Source organism: Triturus cristatus, chromosome 1_1, assembly GCF_964204655.1.
Source record: "Triturus cristatus chromosome 1_1, aTriCri1.1, whole genome shotgun sequence".
In the NCBI taxonomy this organism is placed as follows: domain Eukaryota; kingdom Metazoa; phylum Chordata; class Amphibia; order Caudata; family Salamandridae; genus Triturus; species Triturus cristatus.
Window position 1 is genome coordinate 1,199,172,620 of NC_140579.1, and position 23,238 is coordinate 1,199,195,857.

General features: G+C 47.0%; 1 protein-coding gene across 3 annotated transcripts in view; it reads left to right on the plus strand.

Annotated features, from left to right (window-relative positions):
• The window catches only part of LOC146871825 (ATP-dependent chromatin remodeler CHD8-like), a 3,469,548-nt gene that overhangs the window by 1,294,589 nt on the left and 2,151,721 nt on the right, over nt 1–23,238 (plus strand). For 2 of the 3 annotated variants that reach the window (XM_085651762.1, XM_085651757.1), the window contains 2 exons: nt 17,918–18,041; nt 18,175–18,366. In XM_085651762.1, the coding sequence (XP_085507888.1) occupies nt 17,918–18,041; nt 18,175–18,366 (316 nt within the window). The remainder of the gene's footprint in view (nt 1–17,917; nt 18,042–18,174; nt 18,367–23,238) is intronic. The other variant, XM_085651758.1, reaches the window with a different exon arrangement.

Consider the following 23,238-nt stretch of genomic DNA (forward strand, 5'->3'; position numbering starts at 1 on the left):
GTGACTTGATCGCCCTGAACAACTGATTGTCGGCAACCAGAATCCAATATGGCATTAACTCATTTGCCATTCACCTGCACCCTTACATAAAAGCAAGTCCCCATTTTTTAGGTCTCGCCTGAGCCTGCGCTTTAGCGCTGCTCTGGCGAGAGTTTTAGTAAGCGGGATTTGGAAGTGCAGACTAGTGGCTTTTCAGGCCTCCAACTACAGTGCATGTGTGCCGGGCGCGCGCACCATTTGTCAGCCTGCGTGATCACTTTCGCGGCCGCTTTGATGTTCTCAGTGAGCCGCGCGGCCACTGAGAACATCAAAGCGTCTGCGAAAGTGCACACCATTTGTCAGCCTGCGTGCCTCTCTCCGCCTACCCCCCTCCCTTATCCCACTTCCTGCTTGTTTTATTAGCAGCCCATACATTTGTTTTGTGAATGTTACTGTGCCAGTATTTTTTCTCACATTGTACACTATTTGTCCTTTAGCTATTCTCCCAACGCACGCATTTCAAGTGTGCTTTTTTGGCAGCATTTTGTCTTTGGATTTCTAGATACATTTTTACCTTATCTTTTGAGCATGCCGCTGCACGTATTTCAAGCATGCTTTTGGGCAACATTTATGTTTGGATTTTTAGATGGCTTGTGTACCCTGTCTTCTGATTGATTGCACAGAACAGTTCACAAATCTCAGCGCCAGCGGTTTGATTCCAGACCCTGCCATTATGTGCTTTAACTTTATGCATTTTTCCTATGTATGTGTACATGTGTCGACTGAAGGCAGCATGTGAAGTGGAAAAAATGCCCTCCCCTTTTTAAAATGCGATCTAGTAAAAAGTTGTATCTTCCTGATTAGTGAAGGGGCGGATGTTCGCAACGATTCATCTGAATATACTGTATCTCGTCTGCACGGGTCATATGTAATAAACATACACTGAGCATGTGCATGGAAGTAGTGTCTATGTGAGTTTACTCATCTGTCATCTAGTACCCCACACTAAGCATGCGCAAGTGAGCAGTATCTTTTGAATGTGCATGATCAGAGGGTTACAGTAATATCCTGTTGATGCATCCTACACCATCTTTTTTCACGAGTGTGTTTTTGAGTTCAGTAGTTGCAGGGGTATTCATCGGTACAGTCACATCCCTCCTGCAGCTTCTTTATTACGAATACTTTTAAAGAGGGCCTGTGAGCTTGCTTAGGATAGTCACAGGCAGGGGGAGTGTGTCATCATGAATAATAAAAAAAGTACGGTCCCTGACCCAGACACATGAAACTCGACTGGGGCTGGAAAAGGTGAGTTGAAGTGAAAGCTGCAGCTTGAGCGGCTCTTCTCCTGCCCTCTCCTCGCACTGGCTTTACAAGCTCTCAGTGATGCTTATCACAAACCCAGCTTGTTTTAAGTGCACTCTCTCAGCCCTCCTCCAGTGCCCACATGCTGCTTTAAAACTACCATCCACTTGTTGTTGGTGCGTCCTCACACTGCGTCCGCCCCCTTTGTCTGTTGTTGCTCTTTTGCGTTCAACAACCCTTCCCTCCCTCCCCCACTGTCCATTCTGTTTCCTCCTTCCTCCTCCTCCGTGACCCTGGATGGCACCTAATACAATTTCATTGAGCTCAGGGAGAAATGTTTAATTATCTTCAGCAGGCCTCTGCATAGATTAATCGTGCGTGCTTCTCTTTCAGTTAAGTTCAGAAGTGTATTAAATTTTCTGGAGAATATTTGAAATAAACAACTGGTATGAAATGTTTTGACTGTCCCACCCCGAACATTACAAACGCACCCATTTAACAACGAAAAGGACAGGCTTTACAGTGCAGAAACAAGCGTGTCAATGCGGCATTCAGATGGAAAATTTACGCACTGGGGGGGCTTATTTACAAGCCCTTAGCGCCACTTTTGCGTCACTTTTCCCATGTTAAAAATTACGCAAAAGTGGCGCAAGGGGCTTGTAAATAAGCCCCTGGGCGCTTAGTCTAAAAGCTGGACAGCAGTGGTCTCCATTAAAGATGCTAGCTACATTGGTATTTCTCCCCCATGCCAAAGCTCTCTGGCAGTGTGATATGTTCTTTCAAAAAGTGACGTACTAGAGTTTGTTGGTGCAGTTTAATATCAAGGATGCAACTAACATGTGAACTGTCTGCCGGAATGCTTGATGCACAGATTGTGCTGGTTTTCCCTGGCTCTCGCTCTTTGAAAATGAGCTTTATATATTGCAGCACTCTATTTCTCAGAATGTGTACTCTCAAAAAGGCATTTTTCTATCACACAAGTTATCTACCTTGAAGTCTTTGCAAAATTCAAACTCCTGAGCTGAACATTCACAGATGTCAGCAGAGAGCGTTTAACTTGTGGACTCCTTCTAACGTTATTTGTTAAACACCACTCTTTCCTATTTCACTATAAACGAGCATTGGCATAGCCAATAGGTCTTGCCTTTGGAACCTTATAAGTAATTAGTTATGCAGTACAATATCCTAGGTGCAACAACATCAACTGTTGCATGTCTAAACACTTATAAGGTCCCAAAGGCGAGACCTGTTGGCTATGCCAATGCTTGTTCTGTATAGAGGATTGCCTTGGGGATGTAGCTAATGTCCATGGGTTCCTCCTAAGGTTTCCGATATGGGCACAGACTGGCAATATGGTCCCACTCGCTGCAATCAAAACACCGAGGACCCCGGTGAATAGACATATCAGTATTATATGGTCGGGTTTCATAGGTTCCTGGGGAGTTTTACGTATACTCCAATATTGTTTATCCCCGATAGAGCAGTTAGTCGAGGGGTTTTCTCTATGTCCCCTGAAGATGTCCGGTTCTGAGCAAGTGAAAGGGTAGTGGACATATCTACTGCTTCTTCAACCAACAAACAAGTATACTGCCTCAACCAATGTTGTGTGGAGTATGGAAGGGCCTCAAGAAATTGCTCTAAATAGGAGTTACATGATCTCTTCCTTGCTGTTTTCCGATGGCTTTAACCATTTTTCAGCAGAGGTCTTTAATTTATAAAATAGTGTTTTTGGGTTGTTGCCCGGAGCACCCCTTTCTTTCTAAAACCACACCCTGTAGGCCTCCTAAAAGGTCTAGTATAATGGTTTTAATGGTCTTATAAGGGGTATTTCCGTTAGTGTTTGTGACTTGATATGCAGCTTGGTCCTCCCCGGTAAGAAGAGGTGCCCAAAAAAATGGCCATTTACTCACAGGCCAACCACACGCTTTGGCTGCTCTCTAAAAATCTAGTAAAAAGGCATCTGGATCTTCTCCAGGTATGAATTTCTGAAGAACAACATTGGAGGGACCGGGCGAACTACTTTTGTAACCTTGTAATCTAGATGTCATCTGTACCTGGTCTTTGGCTACTTTTTGTATGCATTCCACCTGGGTAGATATAACGTTCTTAAATTGGAGTTCTATAGCCCTTTCTAGCTTCTCCTGTCCTTTAATTAGCTGTTAAATGAGGTTCTCCATTACTCCTTACTAATGGACAATTGCCCGCATTCTCCACCACGGGTCGCCGATTGGAATGAACAGTTAAGACTGGTAAAGAACTCCTAATTGTGTTTATTTATTATTCATTTTCATTTAGTCCTTTTGTTTTCTCTCGTCTCCCTTTGATTCTATACATCTTGTTGGTCTTCCGGTTTCACTGCCCGTCTTCCTTCGTCATGGAATTCAGAGAAGTGCGTTGATGGTCCTTCAAGGGAAACTGAATAGACACAGGTTAGTGTTTCTGGCACACTACCTATTCTTATTAGGGAAGGGGAAGTGAGGGTTCACCCAGGGGATGGTCATCCACCACCACGTGTCTTTAGGGTAAAAAGGGAGGGATATAAATGCAGCAGTTCTTGGGCTTTGTTTGTGGTTTCCCCTGTTGTGCCTCTTGCCTCACTCGTCCCAAATCAACCCTAGAACTGGACATGTAGGCGGGATGATTCGCTCGTCGTTTCTCCTTGGACACGTCTTCTCATCTGGGGTCTTCTTGTTTTTCCAGGGGCTTGCTCCGCTCCCTTTCACAGCTCTTTCCCCAGTCCTCTATTGTCTCGGCAGTCGAAGTCTCGGGCATCCCCACTCCCACGTCTCTTCTGGCCCCTGGACTCTTCTGTGTGTGCAAAATGACAGCATTCTCAGGGGTGGGGCCTGTCAGAAGTTGACTCCCTTTAAGGTGGACACGCTGGTGCATAACAAACCCATATCTCCACCGGTGTCTTGATCCTCTGTCCAGGCTCCAGTGTTTGCGGACTGTGAAAATAGAAGATGGTCTGCGTGATGTGGAACACACCATCACTCAACATAATCCTCCTTCTGTTCCACGTCGGAGGCATCCTCTACGTGACCATCATGCATCCCCCTCATCACTCATGCACTTCTCCACATGCGCCCTCTTCAAGAGGGGCTATGCAGCAGTTGGTCACAAACCACAGAGAGTTGGGAGGATCTAGTGGTTGTAACAGAAAAGGTTCAGACGGAGATACAATGGTCTGCATCCAAGAACATAACACTAGGCAGACCTTTCAAAGCACCAACTCCCTCTGTGACCATCACTACAAATTCATCCCACAAGGGTTGACAAAGGGGAAAATTGCACGTTGGATTGTAGAGGCAATTCAAGTGTGCTAGGCCTCAGCAGCAATGACTCTAAACACACAACCAAAAGCCCATTCAACAAGAAACTAGGGCAACCTGGGCGTCCATGGCCAACGTGCCAATAGACACCGTATGTGCTGCGGCAACATGGGCATCCCCACACACATTCACCAAACATTACTGCATGAATATACAGATGACTAAGGAAGCTTAAATGGGACAAAAGTTACTTTAACCCCTGTTAGCAATGTCTTCCTCACCTTACCACAGCCACACCAACAAGGGGGAAACCGCTATATAATCCAATGCTCAGCATGTTAATCCAGAAAAGGATTCATGTTGCAAAACAAAATGGTTGCTTACCAGTAGCAGTAGTTTTTCGGCTTGATGGGTTTTCTGGATTCACATACGACTCAACTGTAGGAAGCTGGCTCTGTATATACTATACCAAAGTGAGGTATAGTGTGCACAGAGTCCAGTGGATCCCCAAAAGTAGGTAGAGGTAAAGTTAGATAGCACCTCACTCTCCATTTGTGGTAGTGTGGTTGAGCAGTAAGGCAGTATCAGAGGACGGTGTTAATCATTTGTTGTACACACTCAGTCAGCAAATGAATTCACACACTCAAAGACTGAACTTCAGACACATTTTTTTTGTATCAAAACTTTTATTTTAGGTATTTCCTAGAACCAAGCAATCCTGGCACAGATAAGTGATAAGTACTTTGCAGTAAATATATAGATTGTAACACAATTTGGATTGCAATTGAAAATGTACTTTGATTTGATTACAGAGTAGTGTTACTGATAACACATTGCTTTTCAGAATACAGTACATATACTTTGAATGGTGTAGGAAAGTGGGTTTCTGTTGCAGTAACCCCCCCCCCCCCCGCCCCCCCCACTTGTTGCCAGACTACTGATGCACTTTTTCTTGGTGTGCCCTGGGACCCTGCCAATCAAGTTCCCATGGCCTGTGTTCTTTCCCCAAAACTAACCCAATTGGCATCTCTGGCAACAGGTCAGCCCCTGTTAAATGGTACCACAGGTACCCAGGGCACTGTGACCCAGGGAAGACCTCTAAGGGCTGCAGCACTTATTGTGCTACCCTTAGAGGCCCTGTACCTTTACACACACACACCGCCTTTGCAGGCTGCGTGTTTTGGTGCAGAACAAAGTGAAGAGTCGACATGGCACACATCCCTGTGTGCCATGCCTAAAACCCACTGCCCTGGCATAGATCAGTCACCCCTTTAGCTGGGTGCCGTATGCCAGTGGTGAGGGTACAGGTGCATGAGCCCTGTACCCCTACAGTGTCTAAGTCCATTCTTAGGCTTTGTAAGTGCAGTGCTGCCATTAAGAGTATATGGTGCTGGGAGCTTGTTATTACGAACTCCACAGCACCATAATGGCTACACTGAAAACTGAGAAGTTTGGCATCAAACTTCTCAGCCCATTAAACCCACACTGGTGCCAGTGTGGGATTTAATGAAAAATGCACACAGAGGGCAGAGATGCCCCCTGAGACATGTTTCTGGACCCCTAGGGTGGGAGCCTAAGCTCCCTGAGCCCAGAAACAAAGCCTTTCCTGGGTGGAGATGTTCACACCTCCCCCAGGCCAGGAAGAGCCATCTGTGGCAGGGAAGCTTCAAAGGCCTGGCAGCCTTTGTAATGCGACTCCCCAGCCTCTCCTGCTATCAGGAGCAGGCCCCCTTCCTGTCTCCTCTCCCTTTCGGTGGGAAGACGGGCGGGAAAAACTAGCCAGCCAAGGAGGTGTGCCCACCTCTGCCATCTCCACCCCTCAGGAGGGGGAGGTGAAGTGAAGCCCACTCTCCAGTGCTCGCCATCTAGCAGACGGCATGCACTCCCCAATCAGGACTTGGGATTGTGCTCACTCCCCAAGGGTGTAGTCACCCTAAGGTCAGTAGCCCATTGGCTACTGACCTCAAGACCCCTAAAATGCCCCCTAAATACAGTATTTAGGGGGCAGCCCTGAACCAAGAAGGCAGATTCAGCCTACCTACAAGAAGAAAAGAAGGACGAAGAGCCGTGCAGAGCTAACAAGAGGACGACGCCCACTGACTTGGCCCCAGCCCTACAGGCCTGTCTCCCCTCGAACCTACTCCTGCGAAATCCCAGCGCGTCCAGCCGCCAGCAACCTCACAAACCCCGGAGGACCTGCCTGCCTTTACTTCCCAGACCTGTTTCTCCCGTGAACACCGGACGTGTTTAAACTGCAGCTTCTGGTGCCAGCCAGAGATTGCGAATCCAGCTCACTCTGCACCCACTGAACCTGCCCCGAGCTCGAGTGGAAAAACACCACGAGATCTGGCGACCCCTGACCTGCCTCAAGCCTCCTGAAAACACCTGCAGCCTCAATCCAGAGGACTCCCCCCCCCCCCCCCCCCTTACCGCGACCAGAGCCGGCAAGAAAATCTGACGTCCCAAGGCATCCCTGCACCCGACGCCACACGACCTTGTGTGCCCAAACCAACCGTACCTAACCAACCCACGACATCCCAACTTACCTCTCGAAGTGGTGGTCGCACCCAGAAGATCCTCGTCCCCGAGCCTACAGTGTTTCTTTATACCAGAGGTTCTCAATTGAAAACAGGCCACCCGATCTCAAAACAGCACCCTGCTCCCGGCCGCCCTAGTGCCGCTGAGGGTGCACCTTTGGTGCTACTTTGGTCCCCAACTTGCCTTGGGCTAAAACCCTAGGAGCTTTGCTCCCACAACCTTGTGCCCTGCTTGCCAGCAGCCACCAACCGGAGGCCCCCTATCCCTAATTGGATAGCATTGGGCCTCAACACTTTGCACCCGGCCGCCCTAGTGCCGCTGAGGGTGCAACAACAGTGCATCACTGACCCTGGGGGACGCCGGAGTCTAACCCCAGAACCTTAACTCCCACAGCCGTTTACTTACTTGTGAACCGTTAACCTGTTTTCCTCCCATAGGATAACATTGACACTTTTCCCCAAAAAAGTTTTTATGTGTGGAGTTTTGAAACCTAAAAATATTCTTTAAAAATCGCACAAATAACCAAAACTTATTTACTTACCTGTTTCCAGGAAATGTCCCAGTGCTGAATGTAGGTATCCAGCACGGAGTTAGAAAAGTAACGTGAAAAGTAACTTACCTTCAATTTTACTGAAAAAGCCTATTCATTTCAAAGTACAGGATTTGCTAAGTGTTGCATACTACTGCTCCCATGTAAATCAAACAAAGTACAATTTCTATTGCATTTTCAAACTGTTTTATATCCAGTAACCTATTAGTGAAAAGTATTTAATGCTTACCTGTACCAGGTTTGGTTCTAAAAATAAACAACGGTATATTTTATTTATACAAAAACAATTGGCCTAGAGTTCAGTTCTTGAGTGTGTGAATTTATTTGCTGACTGTGTACATCAAATACTTAACACTGTCCTCTGATACTGCCTTACTGCTCGACCAAGCTACCACTGTTAGAGTAAGGTTCTATCTAACTTTAACCACTGCCTACCTTTGAGGACTCTTGGACTCTATACACACTGTACCTCACTTTGGTGCAGTAAATATAGAGCCTGTTTTTTACAAATGGAATTTTCAGTAAGATTTCAGGTAAATTACTTTTGGATTACTTTACTTACTCAGAGAAGTATACCTGGATACTACCCTGGGACCCTCAGTGACACAAGCGCGGCTGGGTGCAGAGTGCTGAGGCCCATTGTTATCCAATGGGGGATAGGGGTCCTCCGGTTGGTGGCTGCTGGCGACCCCCAGCCTCTCTTGCTATCAGGAGCAGGCCCCCTTCCTATCTCCTCCTCCTTCCCTCCCTCCCTCCCTCCTCCGCCTCCTCCTCCTCCCTCCCTCCCTCCCAGGGCAGGGACCAATGGGTACCTTCCCTGGGGTGGGTACACCCCCTATTATGACTCCCTCCAGTGGGAGGGAGGCATGAGCCTGTCCCTGGTTGGCAGAGACCCCCATCTGCAAAATGGCTGGGACTGGGAGTTGTGCATCACCTCGCCACCCCCACCGGAGGGGTGGAGTTGGCAGAGGTGGGCACACCTCCCTTCCTCACTAGTTTTTCCCACCGGTTCTTCCACCTAAAGTGGGTGTCAGAACCAGTGGGAACCAGTTGCTGAAAGCTGCAAGTGGCCTGGGGAAGCTCACTAAGGCGGCAAGCCTTCGAAGCTTCCCCTTTGTGAACCCTGCCCATCCTGGGGGAGGAGGCTTGGCACCTCGTCCCAGGATGGGCATTGTTTCAGGCCCCAGGGAGCAGCAGGCTCTCGACTCAGGGGTCCAGAAACATGTAAGGTAATGGCAGCTGAAAGCAGCCACTCAGCTTGGACACTAGTGGTGAGTTCCTTTTCATTGGGCATGTCTAAGATGCCCTCTGTGTGCATTTTTCATTAAATCCCACACTGGCATCAGTGTGGGTTTAATGTGCTGAGAAGTTGGATACCAAACTTCTCAGTTTTCAGTGTAGGCAATATGGTGCTGTGGAGTTCGTAATGACAAACTCCCAGCACCATATACTCTTAATGGCAGCACTGCACTTGTCTAAGAATGGACCTAGACACTGTAGGGGTACAGGGCTCATGCACCTGTACCCTCACCACTGGTATAGTGCACCCAGCTAGAGGGGTGACTGATCTATGCCAGGCCAGTGGGTTGTAGGCATGGCACACAGTGATGTGTGCCATGTTGACCCTTCACTTTGTTCTACACCAAAACACACAGCCTGCAAAGGCAGTTTGTGTGTGTAAGGGTACAGGACCTCTAAGGGTTGCACAATAAGTGCTGCAGCCCTTAGAGGTCTTCTCTGGTCACAGTGCCCTGGGTACCTGTGGTACCATTTACCAGGGGCTGACCTGTGGCCAGAGAGGCCAGTGTGGAGCTGACCTCTCTCAAAGTCCCCTAACGTGCAGGTAAGTTTTAGCGGTGGTGGTGTTTCAAGTGAACACCAACATGCTTTGGTGCTTGCAACTGGCTGCGGTACCTCTGGTATTGTTGGAGGGCTACTCCTGGGGGTCCTGGTGTCTCCAAACGTGGCAGGGAGACGGATCTGGTGTTCTAGAGCACATAGACCTTTTACTTGGGTGATGTTCACTTTGCGGGCCCCGGGGTCTCCAGAAATATGTCCCTGGCAGCTGCAGTCAGTGTTTGCTGGTGCAGGAAAGTGGCTCCTCCACTCCAAGGGAGATTTTGCTGGGTCAAGGAAGTGCAGGGCAGACCTCCAAGGGTTTGGGGAGGCTGTTTAGTTTCTGAACGAGTCTGTGATTGATGGAGGACAGAAATCAGGCAGGGTTTTACGCCAAGGTGGATGCTTGCCCACAGTTCTCACGTCTTCGGCTCTTCTTTGTCCAACTTCTTTCAGGCAAACTAATCGGAGTTCTTGGTGTCAGGGGGCCACCTAAATACTAAATGTAGGGGCGTTAAGGGGAGTGAAGGATGGTAGCCAATGAGCTACTTCCCCTTGGGGTAAATAAACCCCCTCTATGACCACAACCTGTGGTGAGTGGGCATAACCTGTTGCAGAGTTCCTAATTCCACCAAAAACAAGGTGGTGGAACCCTTCTTTCATTGGTCGCATCAGGTAGCTCATCTTAAGGGTTGTGACTAGTCTTGAAGTGCAACATTCTTACTTGCATAGCAAATATCCTGTCTATCCTAGTTCCAAATGGGCCTTTGGGCAGGGAGTGGCATCTCCCAGGTCTGGGGGAAGCTGAGGTCTCATATCAAAGGCAGCAGGGAATTTGAAGCCCTTGGTCTTGATATGCTAAATCACTAGCTATCCTGCTGGAGGAGGTTTGAACATATTCCTCCATAGCATGCATTTTCTTCTGGCTTCAGAGAGCGTGGGCTTTCACCTGCAGGGGGTCAGATACTTACTTGTCTGTGGTGGGAGGCTGGAGACTAGATACTGTTTGGTTTTTCAGAGTGCACCTCTAATGTGCCCTCTGGGCGCATGTCATAATAAATCTAGTACTGGCAAATGTTCATATTTATTAGGACAAGGTATTTGATACCATGGGTTTCAGTAAAGCCATCATGTTGCTGTGGAAATTATAGTGACCAGTACATATACTTCAGATGGCTTTCCTTTTCACTTGTACCATATAGTAATGAACGAGACAGCGCAGGGGCATAGCTTCAAATGCATATATGCCCTCACTGGTGATATATTGCACCCCACCTTAGGGCTACAAGGCTTGGTGTAGTGGTGACTTACATATATTAGATGTAATGACTTTGGCATGGCACACGGGGTGTGTGCCATGTTGTTTTTCACAATGGTTTGCACCATTTCATGCAGCCTGCAATGGCAGTCTGCATGGAATTTGTATCCGAGTCCCCTAGGGTGAAATAATACATGCTTCATTAGGGATCCTTTGTAGTACCCATGCCCTAGGTACCAGGGGTTACAATTTACTAGGGACTTATAGGAGTGCTAAAGTTTTTTGCCAGTTGGGGTACAACAGTTACTTTGTTTTAGGGAAAGAGCACTGGCGCCTGCTTAGCAAGCTTCATTGCACTGACAGGTCGAAAACCAGCACGTAGTAGTTCTAATGGGCGCAAAAAGTGGGGGAACCTGCAACAAAGAAATTACATATTCCTCCACATTTCGTCTTCACATAGTAGTTTTTTTTATAGACTAGAAAGTCTTGCCTCAATATCAAAGTCATAGGTTCTGAAATTTGTTTCCTTTTTCTCTCTTGTGGAAATAATAAAGAACATTCAACTGATGGGTATTGGATCATCCCTACTGAACCATCGGAGCTGAGGGTGTCATGTAATTTTGGTATTGCATGCTGGTCTGAAGATGCAGTGTCTGCAGTTGGCTCTTTGAGGTCAGTGGAATCTGATCCACGACCATTTGGAGAATTTGATCGATCCTCCTCCGTCCATCACCAAAAATAGACTTCAGCCCCCTCCTAACACAACCAAACTTGATGATCTTTCTGATCACCACATTAACACTATGGCTATAATTTTTTATACTATTTCACCAAAGCAACTCAAAAGGATTCCAGTCAAACAATCTAAACCTTGGTTTAATGGTGCCCTAAATGATGAGCGGCGGAATCTTAGACTCTCAGAGAGGATTTGGAAAAACACACTTTCCACCACAAGCTTCATTCAGCTAAGGAAGGTGAGAAGTACTTACAACCAACACATCCGCATTGCTAAAACAGACCACGTCAGGGCTCAGCTGGATGGCGCTAAGAATAGACTGAAGAAGCTCTTTGAAATCATCAAGTAACAAGCTAACCACTCTTCCAACACTATCTCGACTCCCATGTCCTTACTTCCTAGTGGTAAGGACTTCTCAGTGCCCTTCTCTGAACAAACAAGAAAAATTGAACTGAGCTGCTATCTGACACTCCCATTTTGCGGCCTCTGAACCTCACCACATCATCAGCTGAGTTGGCGGAACCTTCGGCAGTGTCCTTACCCATTGGTTGTTCTCTCAAAAACGACGCCTCTTGGAATTCCTTTCTCCTGCCAGATGTCACAGAGCTGCTCCACGACATGGCGCCCCTTAAGCCTTCCAACCATTTCAGTGATCCACTACCTGCTAAGTTTTTTAAAGATCTCAATTCGGCCATTCTCCCTCTGTGGTCCCGGATCATTCATGAATCTCTCTTACAAGGAAGGATCCCTGATTGCCTGAAGATGGGGCAAGTTACTCCTATCCCTAAGAAGCCAAATTATGATTTATCTGATCCTAACAACTTCCGACCTATCACCAGCATCATGACTCTAGCTAAATTGCTCAAGAAATGCGTCCACTCGTAGTTATGCAACCACATTGAGAAATGTCTACTCCTTGACCTCTACCAGTCGGGTTTCAGAGCAGGGCGCAGCACTGAAACAGCACTATCCACATTGTGGATGACGCCTTGAAATCCCTTGATCATAATGTCTCTAGTCTACTAATCCTTCTTGACCTGTCCTCAGCATTTGATACCATCAAACATGAAAACTTGATTGTTCTTCTTCAACATAGGATGAGTCTCACAGGCCTGGTCCTAAATTGATTTGGCTCTTTCTTACATAACCGCACACAAAGAATCTAAGTGAACCACTACCCCTGTTACAATTGGAGTTCCGTAAAGGATCTGCGCAATCAGCCACTCTTTTTCAGCCCTCTTATGGAACCACTTACCGTCATTCTGAACCATTCTAACATTCAGTACCACATGTATGCAGATGACACGTAACTGTACTTGAAGATCGCCTCTCAAGAGGACATAAAAACGCTAAACGATGCTCTCTCACAAACTCAACAATGGTTAGCTCAGAACCATCTATTGTTAAATACTCTCAAAACTGAATTCCTTCTGATTGCTCCCCCCCCAACCACTCTGCACCTACCCTGGACTGGCTTAAACAACTCATTGGTCTTAACTGCACCCCCAATGTGGTTGACTCGACTAAATCGTTAGGCGTCACCTTGGACAAATACCTAAATATGCAAGCGCACATCAGTGCAACTATTAGGAGAGCCAACTTTCAACTCAACACCCTTAAGAAAATCAAGCCTTTCCTACCACCCGCAGACATCAGGTCTGCTGTACAATCCCTGGTTATCTCTCGACTGGAATATGGTTTGGTGACCCTTGCTGGGCTTCCCAAAGCTAGCTTGGCCCCACTCAGAGCTACTCTAAATACATTGGCCAGGCTCATCACTGGCTCCAGAAAGCATGAACACATCTCCCCCGACCTTTTGCAGCTAAATTGGCTATCTATCGAAGCTTGGATACATTTTAAGATAGCTTGCTTTACGAATAAAGCCATACATTACAACACCCTGGTTTACTTGGCAAATAAGCTTGAACTATCGGGCTCATGTCGGAACGTAAGAAGTATGTCCACCCTACTTTTGGAACCTCCCAAATGTAAAAAGATAAGATCTTACAATCGTGCTCCTGAGATCAGATCCAACCTTCCACTGCATCTTTCAAGAAACATGTCAAACGGCTATTCTTGAGTGAACATTAACATCATCACCTTGTTCTCATGCTCAGTCTACAAATTTGATTCTTATTTTACACCGTTGTTTCGATTTATTGTATGCTTGTCTGTTAAATTGGTATCTTGCTCGAAGGCAATTCTGATAAGGTACGGGTCGGGCCAACCCCTAACCTTGATTGTTTCCCCCCCTTTGTTTGTCAGTGTGTGGACTTAACTACACCATTTGTACCATTGTGATGATTTTATTCCTGCTTTCGCCACATCTGTATAGCGCTCTGAGACCCGTAAGGGTCTTGTTCGTCCTTTATAAAACTTTTCAAATAAATAAAAATAAAATTCAATGTGGTCTGAAATTATGGAAATGTTTGCTTGCCATTCTGGCTCAGTGATTTAGGTTTTCATTGCCTTAACTGACAGTTATTGATGCTTTCCAGTTGGATCGTAGAGCTCTCCTCAAGAAGATTCATAGAAGTGCGAAATGGTCAGGAATCACACCTTGACATAAAACTGTTTGAATTGAGGGCGTTTGCGGTTGTCGTTCAGAAAGTAGGTTGTAACTGACAATGTGATCAAGATGTTGTACATCAATGAGGTAGGGGTCATGGGTTCTTACCCAATCTCTATTGAGCCACCAGCACTGAGGTTGTGGATCATCAACAGATATGGTCTCTCTGCAGTTTTTCTTGCATGACACCTAAATACAAAGGCTGACTTCCTAAGAACACTAATATTTATTAATCTAGAGCAGGAGCTTCTGTCATAACTGGAGTGCATGCTCTGTTATTCTTGGCTTTCCTTTGGATAGTCCTTTTTAGGTCGAGGACTACCGGTCTGCCGAAAGGCAGAACCGAAAGTCGGAGATTTAATGACTTGGAGAAGAGGGGCTTGAACCAGCCCCTCTTCTCCCCTGTTCTCCATTGGCTGGCCTCGTAAATGCTGGCCAGCCACCGGAGAAGAGGTCAGTCACTCTGATTAGGCCCCGTCCTTTTCGGATCGGGGGGCGTGTTTTTTGCGAGAAGTCTCAAGGAGGAGACAACAGCAAAACACGCCCCCGAATCCGAAAAGGACGCTGCGTTTCTCCGAGGCATTTCTGCTCTGCCTTGGAGAAAGGCGGTGGTGTCTTCCGGTGCCCTCGGCTTTTTTTTTTTAGGACTCTGAAGCAACACGAGTTAAGTATTGCCATTCACATCTCTGCAGATTCACATTGAAGACGGTGTCTCTAGCGTATCTCTCCTCTAGGTCCAAAGGTGATGAGTAAACAACAAACTTCAACGTAGTAGAAAATCTCATCCAATCTCGCTGGTCCAAGCCAGGCAACGCGTTGCGATGCGCGCGCAAGTTCACGGGGCGAAAGTGTACACGTTACGAACAAGCGCCGGGATGTCATTTCCTGTGCGGCGTTAGTGTTTTTGCTCGCTTTTTCCCGGCCGGCAGTGGGGACTGCCTACTAAGCAGTGCGCAGTTGGCTTTCTACCTTAATAAAAATCTTCACCACCCCTCAGCCCCCGGGCCCCTCACACCGCCAACATGTACGACGGCGAGGAAGGTGAGTTTGAGTCGTTCACTATGTGTCTTTCCAGCTGTCTGCTGGTGCCCGTGATCCGGCTCCCAGCGATCAAGTTTACAATGTTAGGCTCCAGTTTGGACTTATGTGAGGTTTCTGACCGGTGGGTAAAGATTTGAACTGCTTACGACGTTGGAAAATACAGGGATTTAGTATCACTTGAGAAGTAACAAACGCCCTAGAAATCTTTTGTTGGTGTACCTGTCGTCTACAGGCTATTGCCCTATTCCCACAGTCTATTAGCCCAGCTGGTGCTACTCGCTTTTGTGGAAGCTATGACCATCTACAGCTTCCTTTCTCTATCTAGCCCCTTTTTAGGTCTCGAAAGGGGGCTGCCGCTTGCACCCGTCGCATCTTGTAAACAATGCAGGGAGGAGCCTAGAAGGGGCCGATTTTCTGCAGATCTGGTGGGACAGCGGCAGTGATATCCTCACGTTATCGTAACTCTTCGCTTTTGAAACAGATGTGGCACGATGTATTGAGGGGGCCTGAGACCAGCGAGTCACCTCCTAGCTGGTAAGATAGTACAAAGTGTTAAAATGCCCGGCGCTGGCTTCCTTTGCTATTTGCCGAATTCAGTCGCATGAGGGAAGAGTCAATTTTTGTACGCCCGAGGTCGGCAAAGCAAGCGAGACTGCCCCCACCCACAAAATTGTTGTCGGACATCCCAGACTCGACTCTCGGACAGAGCCAGCGATTCACTTCGACTTTCTTTGGGTCGCATCTGTTGCTGCCGGCATGTGACCCTGGATGTCAATAGTTCAGTCTAGTTCAGCACTAAACAAGCATTTACAATGCAATGGTCTCGGCATTGGTAAAATTAGAGCTATTGGCATTGCTCATGATATTATTTTTGTTTATGTTTTTGTTTTTAAAACATTTAAAGAAACGGCATTGTCATGAGCAATGCCAATAGCTCTAACTTTAACAATGCCGAGACCGTTGCATTGTAAATGCTTGTTGTTACAGGTGAAATAGAAAACTTATGGTGCATTGCTCAAAAGAAAAAGGTTTATAGCAGGGTTTGTTGTCAATGCTGTCATTATGATTTTTCTCCACCTTTTTTTTTTAAATAAGGAAACCAAAGCAGTGGTAGTTGCCCCAGGCTAACTGACCAGTCATAATTATTGTTATTCCTATAGTGTTCAAGGGAACCAGTTAATTAAAAGTGCAACACTTGAAATAAGCACAGATCCAGAGTAACCAGCTGTCATGTTGCACTGTAATTCCGATTTCTTTGGGACCAGCAGGTTTCCCATTATGCCCAGTGCATTTTGTAGATGGAATCCCAACAGCCCAAAATTTTTCAAGCTGCATACATTTTAGTGGTAAGTAACCATTCTGTTTTGCAGCGTGAAGCTTTTCTCGATTTGCATGCTGTGCATAGATTTTGTAATGGTATCCTGGTTCACCCCAGGAGGTGGGGTTGAAAGCTGATCGAGCCTGCAAACAAATGTTTTGATACTCTTTTTCTCACTTGGATGTCCACACAGTAGTGTTGTGTGAACGGATGACCACACGGCTGCCATACATATGTTGTTTATTCAAACGTTTGCTAGAAAGGCAAGAGTGGATCCCTTTTTCCTTGTGGAATATGCTCTGGGTTGTGGGATCTGTGCTCTTGCCTCTGTATGCACGCCGGACTTTTGGTACCATATCTGGATTGTTTGAACTATCCGTCTTGCAATGGTGCCTTTCGTCACTGGTGACACTTTATTTAAATTTCCAAATGATAGAACTGGCTTTCTTTTCTGATTTCCTTTATTTTTTTGACGTAGTACATTCCTGTTCTGGTCCAACGTATGCAGGGCTTTTCCGTCTTCAGTTTTAGGTTTCTGAAAGAAACTGGTAGCGGGAATGTTTAGTTCACTTGGAATGGTTCCATGATGCTTTGAGGAAAGCGTAGATTTGTTTGCCTAACTACTCTGTGTTTGTTTAATTGCAGATAAGGCTTTTACATGGTTAGCGCTTGCAGCTTGTCACCCTTCACAGTGATGCGATGGGAATTAGAAGCGCATTTAAAGTTAGGAGCCTGAGTTCTACCATGTGAAGAGGTTCAAAAAGCTCCTTCATTATTCGTGTCAGCAACAGGTTGGGGTTCCACAAGGGCATCAGTGTGGAGCTGGGAAGTGCTTTTCCCTGTATGTCCTCTTGTTGTGAGTTACTTATGCTGCAGATGCAGTTCTTTAAGTTCAGTTAAGGATCGATATTGGGACCACTGTTCCAAACAGAGAAGGAACCCCAGCCAGTGTTCGCGACACTTCCTTGGAAGAAACAACTTCCCAGCACATGAATATAGCTGCAGATTATAAGGTTTCAAATTGATCACTAAATGAGTGCTGTAGAAATGAAAACCATGAAAACACAGGTTGATACTAACAAAGCTATTCAGTTTGGCAGAACATTAAAAGAATTCTAGCTTTGTGTATTAGAACTCGAGGTGCAATTTTGGGTAAAGGATTTCCTTCTTTCTCACATGCTTGAATGGCATTGGGGCTATGTGAAGAGAGGGGAGTTGTAAAAAGAAAACCACTTTCATTCTTGGGAGGAGCATAGTTTTCTTTTGCCCTTCCTTGAACACCTCACACAATTGAATTCTTCTTGCTTTATTGTCTGTAACTAACATCTTTGGGTTATGCACATAAATAGCTCTTACCCACTCTACAAAAACACATTTTTTGGTCCATCTTTCTTTCTTTTAATTCAAACCACACCTGCAGACCTGTTCTTTAACGTTACCTGCAACATTTTTAAATATATCGTCCTTAACGGCATTGGGTTGTTTAAATAACTTGTGGACCCCAATTATCATTTACAGCACCATTACCCCCATAGTGGGTAAAAAGCGGAAGCGGAACGTCTCTTCCGACAACTCTGATGAAGAGCAGGCTGCTGTTGGCCAGTCAACAGACCCACAGGATGAGGATGAAAACTGCATTCAGGTAAGATAATAAAATGTGGTGGTGAATGTGGGACGGGCCTGAATTTGGGAAGAGATCCCTACTCCTGACTTTGAGGGAGTTGCTGTTGTTAGGCTCTGTTGATTTGGTTCATTGACTCCAAACATTCTTTCAGAAGAGGCGCTCCAACCGCCATGTGAAGCGCAGAAAGTACACAGAGGACCTGGACTTTAAAATAACTGATGATGAAGAGGAGGAGGATGTGGACGTAACAGGGTTGGTGAAAATGGAGCTTGTGGCAATCCCTGAAGGATTGCCTCCCCCAACAGAGCCAGCCGAGTGTGTCCCTTCAATGCAGTTTTTTGTGGTGAGTAGTACTTTGGAGTAAGGGGTCATTGAGAACAGAAGATTCCCTGTACATGTGGGAGTATACTGACTCTCTGCTGTAAGTGTAAATTTATGCCCCTTTCAGTTCAATAGGAACTATCTATTTTGTCTTGCCCTTTGAGCTTGTAAGACCAAATGTTGTTCAGATAACCTTGAGCTGTCCCTTAGGGTACAGTAATGTCAAGATACTTTTCAGTGGAACAGAAATTAGATTTAGGATTTCTCACACGTGAACTAAGGTTTGCTGTTTAAATGGACAACAGGAGTGCTATACATTATATTTGGAAGCAGGAGGATGCACACTCACCACAGGATGCTCACGAGTTTCACATTCTGCATTAGTATTTCACATTAGGGAAACCAAACAGTAGACTTGTTTGCAACTTAAGCTGACATAAAATGCCAAACCCCCTTTTACATGGATTCTCACCCCAAGTCTCTGGGGAATGTACTAACAATAGACTGGGTGTGGGACATTGTGTCTGCTTTCTATCTCTTCCAATGATCCTTATGGTGGTGAAGAAATGTATGCAGTCCCTGCTGTGACCCTTTATGACTGTTATCAGAGTAGGCATGTCTACCATGGTACTCTAAAAGAGGTCCTTAAATCTACATTAAGGATTTCCCTGGTGTCAGGATTTGCTTAGTCAGCATAGAGGATAATTGAACTATCCCAGTGTTAAGACCCTCAAAAGTGTTCAATTTAGCAGCTGAGATATTGAATATGATTATTTGTAACTTTTGCAGGAAAGTATGTGAATCTTAAAGGATGGTAGAAAGCCTACCACAGAACATATTATGTGGCAAAATAGGAACGTTTTTTCAACTATTGCACTTCTTTAAGTTTCTCTTTTGGGTGGTTACTGTTCAGCTTTTAATCTGCTACCTTTTGCAGTTGTAAAAGAGTGGATTTCCATACACATCTGCATTGGTTCATCCTATTTCAGCTCTGCAACATATATTTAAAACCTTTGTTAGTTGCAGAGTACAAATGCATAACTATAGGATAGAGTTACACACCATTTCTCTTTTAACTAAAGGTGGTTTTGGCTTTCTACGTCAATCAGTCCATTGTCTTGTGTTTTTTCCCCCTAAGCCCCAGTCCCTCGCTGAGAGCTCACAAAACACTTTAAATATTAAATGGGTGATCATGTTTTTTGTAGACCCCACTTGTGCAGTCAAGAAAAAGAATTTGGTTGCCTTTGCACCATCAGATCAGGCACCCAAATTTCTCAAGTGGATATTGCAAGATAGATTGTCATATGCATTAATCTGTTATACTAAAGCACAAGGCATACTATGCCTAATGTGCATTATACTTATTGAACCACAGTGGTTATCATAGGCAACATATCATTATCATCTAAGTGCAAATCTTGTATCTGATAGACATCTAGCCGCAGATTCCTTAACTTAGAATATCCCCAGGCAACAGACTGGATCTGGAGAATCTTCAGCAGTACCTCTGCGTGCCGAAGGACGGCGTTGCATGGCTCCGTCTTGACGTCCACAGATATGATGTCAGTGGAGCCATAAAAGTCCCTCCTGGCACGCTGACGTCAGTTTCCTTCTTTTCCGCGTACCAATCCAGGAGAAGCGGTTCATCTGGCCTGTTTTTCTTTTCCGGCCTTATTGATGCCTTTTAGTGTCCGGGAACAGTGTGCGATGCCTAAGGGCTTCAAGTCGCGTGAGACCTGTACGCAGCGGATGTCTGCGACGGATCCACATGAGATCTGCATGTGGTGCTTGGGTGAGCACCACAACTCTGAGGAGTGCGATGCCTGCTGGCAGCTGAAGCCAAAGTCCCTGCGGGAACATCGGATGAAGTTGCTGTCCGCATGGATGTCCCGTTTGGAGTCCTCGTGTGGCCGGTCTCCATCTCGAGCTGGGGTTTCTGTTCAGGACAGGTCACGGATTCGTTCCCGCGGATGTTGCTCGCCTGCACAGGAAGAAGTCACGGAGTTAATCGCCCTCTCCTAAATGTGACACCAGGGCCCGCTGCTCCCGGTCTTCACCAGACATGGGCCCCCAGGATTCGACCCCCACCTACCCACCATTTCCTGGTGTTGGGACATCTAGATCCCAGATGGAAGCCTATTCTAGGGCTTTACAGGCCACCTTTGGGTCACCTCCTCTCCCTGGCGCACCTTCGGGCCCCACAGAGTGGGTAGGGGCTCAGATCGAGAATTCGCTAGTGAGTTCGTCCTCTGTGCCAATCGAGGACCCTGACTCCGGTTCCGGTGTTGATGCGACGTCGGGACATGGCCCGAAGGAGCATCCCAGTCAGACGTCTGGCCCTCCTGGAGCCAACGCACATCCCTGTGAGGCTCCCAGCGCTGGTGTGAGAAAGTGCCATCTTTCTTGCATGGTATGCCACCACTTTTTGTTGAATTGCTGAATGTACTTTGACTGAGTGTGCCCTGGACTCCTGCCATTCAGGTGCCCAGGGCCTATGTTCCTTCCCTAAAACACAAAACACAAATTGGCAAACCCTGGCCACATGTCAGCCCCTGGTAAATGGTACCCTAGGTACCCAGGGCCTTGTGACCAGGGAAGGCCTCTAAGGGCTGAAGCACTCATTGTGCCACCCTTAGAGGCCCTGTACCCTTACACACACACACACACACTGCCCTTGCAGGCTGGGTGTCTGGGTACAAGACAAAACAAAGAGTCGACAAGGCACACATCCCTGTGTGCCATGCCCACCACCTACACTGCCATGGCATACATCGTCCACCCCTCTAGCTGGATGCCCTATGCCAGTGGTGTGGGCACAGGAGCAGGAGCCCTGTGCCCCTACAGTACCCAGGTCCATTCCTGGGCACTGTGTGCAGTGCTGCCATTTAAGAGCACATGGTGCTGAGAGCTCGTCAAACACGAACTCCACAGCACCATAATGGCAACACTGAAGACTGAGAAGTTTGGTATCAAACTTCTCAGCACATTAAACCCGCACTGATGCCAGTGTGGGATTTAATGTACCAAGCACCCCAGAGGGCATCTTAGAGATGCCACTTAAAAAAAAAACTAACCTTCAATCCACGTCTGTTCTGAGGCTGCCTAGGCTGCCACACAGCAGACATGTTGCTGCACCCCTGGGTAGGAGAGCCCCTGCTCTCCTGGGCCTGAAACAATGCACATCCTGGGCGAGGTGCTAAATCTCCTCCCCCAGGATGGGCAGGGGGAAGCTTCAAGGGCATGCCGCCTCTGTGAGCTTCCCCAGGCCACTGCAATCCCCCACTCTGTATTGTATTGTATTGTATTGTATTGTATGTAGATTTGTAGAGCGCGGTTGCTGCCCCAGGGGCGTCCAAGCGCTAGGTGTGCAGATGTGATCGTTGAGGAGGTGATCGGGATCAGGGAGACTGTGTGAACAACAAGGTCTTCAGTTGTTTACGAAATGAGAGCAGGTCAGGGTCAGAGCGAAGTTGCAGAGGGAGAGAGTTCCATAGCTTGGGGGCATTTACGGAGAACATCCTTCCTCCGGCTCTGGTTCTTTTAACTTTGGGCACTGAGGCTAGAAAAGCCTCCGTAGATCGGAGATTCCTGCTAGGATAGTAGTGGGTAACTAGATTGCCGCTAATTGCTGGGCTCGTGTTCCAGAAGGCTCGGTGGGAGATGCATAATGCCTTAAATGCAACTCTCTGCTTCACCGGAAGCCAATGTAATCTTTTTAATCCGAGCCTGACTGACTGTCTGCGTGGGATCTGTAGCAGGGCTCTGGCTGCACAGTTCTGCACCACTTGAAGCTTCCGCAAGGTCGATTCGGGGGCACCCAAATAAAGGGCGTTGTTAAAGTCTAGCCGGGATTGTATCAGTCCCTGTATTGCTACTTGTTTAGCTTCCATCGGCAGGAGGGGCAGGACCTTCCTCAGTGTTCTAAGTAAGCCAAAACATGTGGCAGACAGCTTGGTGGCTTGGGTAGTGAACGAGAGATTTCTGTCTAACCACACTCCCAAGCTTTTTACACTTCCTTAGGGATTGGTGGAGGGCCTAGACAGGACGGCCAGAGGGAGATGAAAGACACTGGAGAAGTTGGACCCAAGAGCATAAGCTCCGTTTTATCTCCGTTGAGCTTTAAGGAGGAGGCTGTCATCCATTCCTTAACATCCTCTAGGCATTTCATGAGGCCTGCTGAGGTGTGCCTGTTACCCTCCTGCGCCAGAGACACCACTAGCTGGGTATCGTCTGCGTATGATATGATCTTAATACCGAACGGTTGGACGACCCCAGCCAGTGGTTTCATATATATGTTGAACAACGCAGGGCTCAGAGAGGAACCCTGTGGCACCCCGCAGCTCAGTGGTTTGCTAGCTGACACTGTGTCACCATCGAAGATCTGGAATGTTCTGTTGCTCAAGAAAGAATTGACCCACCCAAGTGCATTGCCTGTTATTCCAATCTTCGATAGACGGTTCAGCAAAGTGGAGTGGCTGACCGTGTCGAAGGCCGCACTTAGGTCGAGGAGGATCACTGCCACTGAACCACCTTGGTCCAGTATCCTCCGTGACTCTTCGGTAACCGTTAACAGTGCGGTTTCGGTTCCATGCCTAGGTCTAAACCCTGTCTGGGAAGCATCCAGTAACAAGTGGTTCTCAAGAAATTTTATTAGCTGGATGTTTATGTGTTTCTCAAGGATTTTGCTTGCCCAAGGGAGCAGTGAGATTGGGCGGTAATTGGCGTAGTCTGCAGGGTCTAGATTGGGCTTTTTAAGCAAGGCCCGCACCATGGCTCTTTTCCATACTGTGGGCACAGTGCAGGATGAAATGGAGGAGTTTATCAGGTCCAGTACCACGGGTAGGGTGGCCTGGCTAGCCTGCATCATGACATCCGGTGGTGCTGGGTCGAGTGG